Below are 9,027 nucleotides of genomic sequence, written 5' to 3'. Positions count from 1 at the left end.
AATTATTTAATTTTAGTTTCGGGTTTAAATTCATTTTTTTTAAAACGAAGTCTAAAATCCTTTTATGTTTGAAGAAGTCTTGCCGTGGGGTGAAATCTCATGAAGCAAATAGTGACTTCAAGGCGTCAAGCATGAGTCAATTTCCTATCCATTATTACACCATGGCGTAATTTAATCATCTGTTGACTGTTGTGCTCTATTTTCTTCCACATTTTCAACCCTCCAATAAGCTTACGCAGCCTGTTACAAATGCCAAATCCGCCACTATAAATTTTCCACTGTGTTTGACATTCGATACAAGCGCTAAAGAAAAAGAATCAAGACTTTCCACGGTGGACTGCTAGGATTCAACATTTCAAAGTCAACTGGAGTGTAAACCACTTCAAATCATGCCTCATATATACAATTCCCCTGCCTCTGTTGTGCTTATCTATATCCATAATGGCTCCCTTTCTTATATTCAGATTACTGATTTCGTCTACGCTTCTTCTTCTTCTTGCCATGGCTGACGATGGAGAGTGTCCATCCTCTTTCCAGTGTGGGAGTTTTGGAACCATCAAGTTTCCTTTCACAGACTCACGACACCCACACTGCGGCGTGATGCCAATCCATGGCTGTGATGATCCAAATCCAGATGCCCTCAAAACCATTCAACTAACCAACACAACAACGTTTACTGTTTTATACGTGGAACCTCATACCATAACCATCAAAGATATTAATCTCTATTATTATTTGAGATCCAAAAGTTGCAAAACATTCAGCAACAACATAACTCTTCCTCGGATTCCCACCTCTCCATTAGGCTCTTTCTACATTAAATATAATATAACCCTCTTCAGATGCAACAAGTCCCTCACTCTCAACCTTCCGCGGCGTTTTCATAACTATAGAGTGTGTCCAGATTATAATATCTACTATGGCCCTCCAAATGAGGAAATTCCTAAGGGATTCCAGTGGCCAACCAATTTAACAGCATGTTCCAATATTCAGTTACCATTAAAAGATGAGTCAGATACTAGTGACCCATTTTCGTTTCTATCTGATGAGATGCAATTGGAAGTACTATTATCTGATGACTGTGCCAACTGTGTTCAGCACCAAAGTGGTCAATGTCAACTTGACACCCAAGGCAAATTCTATTGCGCCAAAAGTAAGCACTTACCACTATACACCGTTGAAAAGTATCCAAAATTAACCCATTTTTTATGGCTTGATAATAATTGTTTTTGTAACATCTTCTGCAGATAAAAGATCGGCTCAAAAGCTAGGACTAGGTAATCTACCTTCCACATAGCATTATTATTTTTCCAATTCGAGCTTGCTCCTTCATTTGACTTTTGCTAAACAGGTCCAAATTCTCTTGTGCATGTTCTTCCTGATATCTTAAATACTATATATATACCTCTCTCTCCGCTTCTTGTAGGAATTGCACTCCCGCTCTTTACTATAATTGGGTTGTTGCTGATTCTATGGCGTTGCAAAGCAAAATGCGGTATTGTTCTTTACTCAAATCCAGAACCAGAGAGTTGCAGTGTATACTTTGGGGTCCCTGTCTTCTCCTATAAGGATCTCCAAGTGGCTACAAAATATTTTGACCCTTCAAGAGTTCTTGGTGATGGAGGCTTTGGTACTGTTTACTATGGTACGTTAGAATCAATCAAATACACTCTCCTTTGCCATTCTCTACTCACTCTCCTTCGATAACGTCTAATTTCATCTCTGATTAATAACTAGGAAAACTCAAAGATGGACGTGAAGTAGCCATCAAGCACTTATACGAGCACAACTCTCGGCGATTAGAACAATTCATGAATGAAGTGAAGATCCTAACGCGTTTGCGACATGTAAATCTCGTGTCCCTCTATGGATGCACTTCATATCACAGCCATGAATTGTTGCTTGTGTATGAATACATTCCAAATGGTACTTTAGCAAGTCATCTGCACCATGGATCATCAAGATCTAGCTTTCTTCCTTGGCCTATTAGAATCAAAGTTGCCATAGAAACTGCAACTGCACTGGCTTATCTCCATGCTTCAGACATCATTCACCGCGATGTCAAGACCAACAACATTCTTCTAGACAACAGTTATTGTGTTAAGGTTGCGGATTTTGGGATGTCAAGATTATTTCCAAATGATGTGACACATGTATCCACAGCTCCACAAGGCACCCCTGGCTATCTTGATCCGGAATATCACCAATTCTATCAGCTTACGAGCAAGAGTGATGTGTATAGTTTCGGGGTTGTGCTCATTGAGCTTATATCTTCTAAGCCTGCAGTTGATATGAGTAGGCATAAGGATGAGATTAGCTTGGCGAATCTAGCCATAAACAAGATTAGAAAAGGTGCAATTGGAGAGCTTGTTGATCCTTTCCTTGGGTTTGAGTCAGACAGTGGCGTAAGAAGGGAAATAGTTATGGTGGCAGAATTGGCATTTCAGTGTTTGCAAAGGGACAGAGAATTGAGGCCCTCCATGGAAGAGGTGTTGGAGGCACTGAGGAGAACAGAGAGTGGGAAGGAAGAGGCTAAGGTTTCAGATGGCGATGTGCTTTCAGCAGAAGATGATGAAGAAGAGATGAAAGTGTTGAATGGGATGAAGGCAACACCTTCCCCTAAGGCAGTGACTGATAAGTGGGATAGTGAATCATCTATTACACCCAATATCAGTTCCCAATCAACCAACCAATCTAATGTTGATGTTCGGATTAGTTCACTTAATCAAGAAAAATGAAGTAGCGGGGTCTGATGACGATGAATTGTTGATGATAACACATAATTTTGTTAGTGAACTTTTTTAAAAAAATGCAAATCACTTGCTAATGAATTGACATGTAGTTAAAACAAATGGTTTTAAGCGGGGTGTAGTAATATTTTAGAAGTTTTTATTGAAGTTTAGACTTTAAAGTAATGAGTTGGTATGGTAGATAAGTAATTTACGAAATTTATTCATGATCAAATTATATGAATAAAATTAGGGTCCGTATGTTTACTAGCTTAATTCCATAATCATCTAAATGTAAATATAATTTATGTGTAAATAGTAAATACTGCAAGTCCCATATTTCATGATCAAATTATTGTGAAATAACTCTCGATTATCAAACTGGATTCTTAGGACTTTAGAATTTAGATGCACTTGAACCAGTTATTTAGCCTAAATAATTAGTCCAGAACAGAAGGCAACGCGTTTTGTAAAGTGTGAACTCTCATGCAGAAAATCTTGATTTGTAGCAATCAAACAAGTGTCGATATCCTCCCCAGTTCTTAATTCTTATCATTACGTAACTTCCTTGTCTGCTCTGCTCCATTTTCTTGTACACTTTCAAAATCTCCCAATAAACTATGACAATCTTTGTAAATATCATAATCAACATGGGATTACGGTACACACAAGTAAGCTTCCTAAACATACAGTTCCACACTGTTAGACGTTTTATACAAGTTTCTTCCACAAGCGCCAAACGAAGGATTAGAAAAGTGAGAGAGAAAGGGAAACAGCCTTTTGGATTGCATTTGGATAATTGGTTGGTCAAACGGAATTCTTGCGCCAAGGACTATGTTTGATTTCCAAGTCAACTGGCGTGTCAACAACTTCACAATATTCTTTCCATATATCCAGGTAATGTAATAAGTATATGCAGCACAATCCTTGCAGTTAAATGTCCTAAGAGTACCTTGCCTAGTTTCCAAATGGCTCCCCTTTTTCTGTTGAAAACTCTGATTCTGTGTGAGCTTATGTTTGTGTTTCATGTGAAAGCTGAGAGTGAAAAGTGTCCAACCTCTTTTGAGTGTGGGAAACTTGGCACCATCATGTTCCCTTTCACTGACTCAAAACGGCCTCAATGTGGCGTATTGGCCATACACGGCTGCCGTGATAACAATCCAAATGCCCAGCAAGTCGTATTAAACAACAAACCAAATGGAAGGTTTGCTGTTTTAGACATTGACTTTCATACCATAACGATAACCGATTTGGCTCTACATAAATCTTTGAAATCCCAATCGCAGACGCAGCGTTGCAAAGCCTTCAGCAATAATTTGAGTCTACCTCTGATGCCCAGCTCGCCCTTAGGTTATTCATACGCCAAATTCAATAAAACACTATTCACATGTCCTTCCAATAATCTGAGCCTTCCTGGGTCATTTTATAACTATAACAACTGCTCTAACTACCACATCTACTATGATGGCTTTCAAAGTCTCGGAGATTCTCCTGACTTACGGCGGCCAGGCCCTTTAGCAGCATGTTCCAAGATTCATTTTGCATTAAAAGACGTATCAAATGATACAGACCCCTTCTCATTTCTGTCTGATCAGATCGTGTTGGAAGTAGAATTATCCAGTGATTGTAGACACTGTATTCATCACAGAAGAGGACACTGTCAACTTGACTCCCAAGGAAACTTCCTTTGCGTCACAGGTATGTATTTATGCACATTTACACACAATTAATGTGAAATCAAAATCACACGCATGTATCTTCTGAAAATGAATCCAATTTTCTGTATTATTTCATTTCATTCTGACATTTTTTTTTTACTGTTTTGGCATTCATTGTATTCTTCCCAGATATGAGTTTGGCTATGAAGTTAGGACTGGGTACGTAAAATGTTCTTTCGACATAAGCATTTACTAATCTTGGAGGGGGAAAAACCTCATCACCCTTCTGCTTTGTAGTATTTATCCAATTAAGCCTTCATGTTTAGAGTAGATGGAAGAGTAATAATAATCCAGTTATATTGACTTATTAACAGGTTCAAATTACTCTTTGCAGGTATTGGAATCTCGGTAATAATTATAATCGGCGTGTTGCTGATTATATGGAGTAGGAAAGCCAGATGCGGTGTTGGTTTGTCCCCAAATACAGAACCAGAGAGCTGCAGTGTCTTCTTTGGGATCCCTGTCTTCTCCTATAAGGATCTTGAACTCGCAACAAAATATTTTGATCGTTCCAGAGTACTTGGTGATGGAGGCTTTGGCACTGTTTACTATGGTATGTTATTAGCATCACACAATCACCTTTCTTTATCTCAATGCACTATAATTGATTTCTTGACTCTATACTTTCGCATATAACAAATGTTAGGAAAACTAAAAGATGGACGTGAAGTTGCCATCAAGCGCCTATACGAGAACAACTATAGGCGTGTAGAACAATTCATGAATGAAGTTAAGATCTTAACTCGCTTGCGACATGCAAATCTTGTGTCCCTCTATGGCTGCACTTCACGTCACAGCCATGAGCTCCTGCTTGTTTATGAATTCATTTCAAACGGCACAGTAGCTAGTCATCTCCATGGTGGATCAGCAAGGCCTGCCTTTCTGCCTTGGCATATCCGAATGAAAGTTGCCATAGAGACTGCAACAGCATTGGCATATCTCCATGCTTCAGACATCATTCACCGCGATGTGAAGACCAACAACATTCTCCTGGACAACAACTTTTGTGTTAAGGTTGCAGATTTCGGGATGTCAAGACTGTTCCCGAATGACGTCACACATGTATCCACAGCTCCACAAGGCACCCCTGGCTATCTTGATCCAGAATATCACCAATTCTACCAGCTAACAAGCAAGAGTGATGTGTATAGTTTCGGAGTTGTGCTCATTGAGTTAATATCATCCATGCCAGCAATTGATATGAGAAGGCATAAGGATGAGATTAGCTTGGCAAATCTAGCCACAAACAAGATTAGCAAAGGTGCAATTGCAGAGTTGGTTGATCCTTCCCTTGGTTTTGAGTCAGATAGTGATGTTAGAAGGGGAGTAAATTTGGTAGCTGAATTGGCATTTCAGTGTTTACAAAGGGACAGGGACTTGAGGCCCTCAATGGATGCGGTGTTGGAGGCACTGAAGAGAACAGAGAGTAAAAAGGAAGAGGCTGAGGTGTCACATGGTGATGCGCATTCAGCAGCAGATCATGAAGAAATGAAAGTGTTGAATCAAATGAATGCAACACCTTCATCTTCTCCAACGGCAGTGACTGATAAGTGGGATAGTGAATCTACTACTACACCACCTAGTGTCACTGCTCAATCACGTATTCAATCTAAAAATAGGATCCTATTTTATAGAAGTTCTTAAATGAATTTTATAGTTGGAAGTATTTGTCATTAGCTCTATCTACCATTAACGGTTTAGTGTTTGTAATTAGCTATTTAAGCTCTAAGGCATTGTCATAAGATTATACAAGATTTTTCAATGAGTCACCCAAGAAGATTAATTCTAGTATTCTACAATCTACATACCCTATCACCTACATCATAAAGTCCCTATATTATTATCCCCTGCTCCAAACCTTCCTACTTTGCTGAATTCCAGTTGCTGTTGTTCGAGCCAATGACCAATTTAATGAGTAGAATATTAAATTTATTTTTGTAGTTATCATTCTTTCTTAATTTTAGAGTTAATTAGCATTGTTCATATATCAACTGGATGATAAGTCTTTACATTTGAGTAAAATTGCAGTCCAAGTCAACTAGTCGTTTTTAGTAATTTTCAACCATAATTATGAGGATAAGTTCGTTCATCGTTGCCACTAATTATGATGATAGTCGGTTTTGCATGCATTTTTTCCCCAACTGTTGCTCTCTGTTTGCCGTGTGTTCTGCGGGTTCAGCAAGTTAACAGGAAAAAAAACTAATAATAATAATAATAATAATTACAGTAAAGAAAATGAAGTCAACTGAAGAGAGTCAAGTTTCAATTAGGAGGCGCCGGTAATGATGATTTAAGGAAAGAAAGAGACCAGTTCAAAGTCAAGTAGCGTATCCATTAGTTTTGAAAATACTGTGATCTGTTTTGTGAAGAAGAAAGCGAGGAAATATTCTGAGAAGTTGTTGGTCTTTAAAACTCACGGTGTTTGGTATTTTGCATTACAATTTGAGGATGGTACTAATTTATGTTTTGCGGTTCTTTTTGGTTTCACATCTACTCCTCAACTGGGGTGTGAATGGGGACCGTGAAGAGTGTCCAGACTCGTTTGATTGTGGAAGTCTCGGCTCGTTTCACTTCCCTTTAACCACCGCAGAACGCCCTGATTGTGGTGCACTGGCCATCCATGGTTGCGATGATCATAAGCAACAGTCCCAGTACTTACTCATTGGAGGTGAAAAGTTTCCAGTTACACGGATTGGGAAGAAAAGTTTGTTCACTTCCAATCTTGTTTACGTTATTGACAATCATCTCTCCCAATATTTGGAATCAGGGAGCTGTAACGCCTTTACCCATAATATTACACTCCCTTCCGTCTCTCCTCTCATTGGTTTCTTCACTATCAGTAACAACGTTACTTTGTTCAAATGCAAGAGCAATCTCAACGTCAGCACGCCGCAAACTTACTTTAAAAATTCTACAAGCTGTGACTACGACATCGTTTTCGGCCCTCCTAATTCAGATGATGATGCATCTGTGTCCACGCACCCTTCCATTGCAGGATGCTCAAGTGTTGAGCTTCCCGCAGTGTATGGCCTTCCAATATCTGCAAACCCATTTGCGTTCTTAACTGCAGAAATTCCCATCCACTTCAATCCATCAGTTAAATGTGCCCAGTGTCGTCATGACACAAGGGTTCCGCATGGCCAATGTTTCCTTGACAGGGAAGGAAAACCTTACTGCGCTACAAGGTACGTTTCCATGCACCAATTGGCATAGTAGAAACTCAAGTGTAGTTAACTTCATGTAAAGTTAATAGTTGAGAGTCGTTAAATAATTTGAGAGGTTTGACTAAATTATCATCTAACAGCTCCTTATTATCCATTAACTTCACATGAAGTTAACGACACCTGAGTTTCTATCTTCCAAATTTAGTAAATAGGTCTTTTGCACGTCTGAAACAGTTCCCTATTTTACTTGCGCAGGAAGGACAAAAAAGGGACTCGGATGCTTGCACTCGCACTAGGTAATTTACATATTTTAATATCAAACATCTAACAGAGAGTAATTTCTACAAGGTTTTAGTAGAAGAATAACACATTCTTTTATATAGGAACCTAGCAAGTTTTTGAAACGTTTACCACGTTAGTTTAAACACCCTGCCCATAAATTAATTTTGTGTTTATGTGAACAAAAATGTAAGTCCATGGATGTCAACTACTAACTAAAATTGATGAAAATCCGCAGGTTTAGGTCTTGGACCTTGGATCATATTTGGGTTGATCCTCATTTTAAAAAACCACAAACGGAAGCAGAGTACCGCACACGTCCAACTCCAATCAACAATGGCTTCTGCTGATTCCAGCCATAGTCCTGATGTACAGACTGACAGGATCTTCTTTGGGGTGCCAATATACTCTTATAAGGAGCTTCAAGAAGCAACCAACAACTTTGACAACACCAGAAAACTCGGAGATGGAGGCTTTGGCACTGTTTACTATGGTCAGCAACCACATTCCAAATTCTACTAAATATATTCACCATTCAATGTTATTGATTGACTTGAGCATTGATCCTTGAAAAAAACCAGGAAAACTTGAAGATGGAAGAGAAGTTGCAGTCAAACACCTATTTGATCACAACTACAGGAGAGTGGAGCAGTTTATGAATGAGATTGAGATCCTCACTCGAATGCGCCACAGAAATCTTGTGTCCCTGTATGGCTGCACTTCACGTCACAGCCGTGAGCTACTTCTTGTGTATGAATACATTCCAAATGGCACGGTTGCTTCTCATCTCCATGGTACTTTAGCAAGGGCCGGTTTACTCACTTGGCCTATTCGAATGCAAATCGCCATAGACACTGCTACTGCATTGGCATTTCTCCATATTTCAGATATCATCCACCGTGATGTCAAAACCAACAACATTCTACTTGACATTGATTTTTCAGTTAAGGTAGCAGACTTTGGTCTTTCAAGACTGTTTCCAAACAATGTCACCCATGTCTCCACGGCTCCACAAGGAAGTCCAGGTTACCTTGACCCTGAATATTTTCAGTGCTACCAACTTACAGCCAAGAGTGATGTATATAGTTTCGGGGTTGTGCTCATGGAGCTGATATCATCTATGCCAGCAGTTGATCA

General features: G+C 39.2%; 3 protein-coding genes across 5 annotated transcripts; all 3 read left to right on the top strand.

Moving 5' to 3' along the window:
- LOC107616166 (LEAF RUST 10 DISEASE-RESISTANCE LOCUS RECEPTOR-LIKE PROTEIN KINASE-like 1.1) lies at positions 327–2,983 on the top strand. The gene is made up of 4 exons (XM_021111084.1): positions 327–1,153; positions 1,248–1,277; positions 1,427–1,645; positions 1,738–2,983. The coding sequence occupies exons 1-4, from the start codon at positions 442–444 to the stop codon at positions 2,736–2,738; spliced, it is 1,962 nt and encodes a 653-aa protein (XP_020966743.1). The 5' UTR covers positions 327–441; the 3' UTR covers positions 2,739–2,983.
- On the top strand, positions 3,313–6,236 carry LOC107619553 (LEAF RUST 10 DISEASE-RESISTANCE LOCUS RECEPTOR-LIKE PROTEIN KINASE-like 1.1). 3 transcript variants are annotated; one of them, XM_021111083.1, is made up of 5 exons: positions 3,313–3,626; positions 4,325–4,427; positions 4,577–4,606; positions 4,782–5,000; positions 5,094–6,236. In XM_021111083.1, the coding sequence occupies exons 1-5, from the start codon at positions 3,564–3,566 to the stop codon at positions 6,089–6,091; spliced, it is 1,413 nt and encodes a 470-aa protein (XP_020966742.1). In that variant the 5' UTR covers positions 3,313–3,563; the 3' UTR covers positions 6,092–6,236. The 3 variants fall into 3 exon arrangements, with proteins under 3 accessions (XP_020966742.1, XP_016177329.1, XP_020966741.1); XM_016321843.2 differs by lacking the exon at positions 3,313–3,626 and having other exon boundaries at positions 3,633–4,427; XM_021111082.1 differs by lacking the exons at positions 3,313–3,626; positions 4,577–4,606 and having other exon boundaries at positions 3,633–4,427.
- On the top strand, positions 6,623–9,025 carry LOC107616167 (LEAF RUST 10 DISEASE-RESISTANCE LOCUS RECEPTOR-LIKE PROTEIN KINASE-like 1.1; the record flags this gene model as incomplete). Its single annotated transcript, XM_016318162.2, has 4 exons — positions 6,623–7,632; positions 7,867–7,907; positions 8,129–8,383; positions 8,472–9,025. Coding segments are annotated over exons 1-4 (1,587 nt in total), but the record flags the coding sequence as incomplete, so codon positions are not given.

Source organism: Arachis ipaensis, chromosome B09 (genome assembly GCF_000816755.2).
Source record: "Arachis ipaensis cultivar K30076 chromosome B09, Araip1.1, whole genome shotgun sequence".
In the NCBI taxonomy this organism is placed as follows: Eukaryota; Viridiplantae; Streptophyta; class Magnoliopsida; order Fabales; family Fabaceae; genus Arachis; species Arachis ipaensis.
Note: the sequence above shows the minus strand (reverse complement) of the source record. Positions and strands in the feature narration are given on the sequence as shown.

What these genes read in the sequence shown, in the direction of transcription:
- LOC107619553 (XM_016321843.2), top strand. Translation starts at nt 3,698, where the DNA reads ATGGCTCCCCTTTTTCTGTTGAAAACTCTGATTCTGTGTGAGCTTATG. An exon ending in AAACTTCCTTTGCGTCACAG is followed by an intron (nt 4,428 to 4,576) that starts GTATGTATTTAT and finishes TATTCTTCCCAG; the next exon opens with ATATGAGTTTGGCTATGAAG. An exon ending in GGCTATGAAGTTAGGACTGG is followed by an intron (nt 4,607 to 4,781) that starts GTACGTAAAATG and finishes TACTCTTTGCAG; the next exon opens with GTATTGGAATCTCGGTAATA.
- LOC107616166 (XM_021111084.1), top strand. Translation starts at nt 442, where the DNA reads ATGGCTCCCTTTCTTATATTCAGATTACTGATTTCGTCTACGCTTCTT. An exon ending in CAAATTCTATTGCGCCAAAA is followed by an intron (nt 1,154 to 1,247) that starts GTAAGCACTTAC and finishes CATCTTCTGCAG; the next exon opens with ATAAAAGATCGGCTCAAAAG. An exon ending in GGCTCAAAAGCTAGGACTAG is followed by an intron (nt 1,278 to 1,426) that starts GTAATCTACCTT and finishes CGCTTCTTGTAG; the next exon opens with GAATTGCACTCCCGCTCTTT.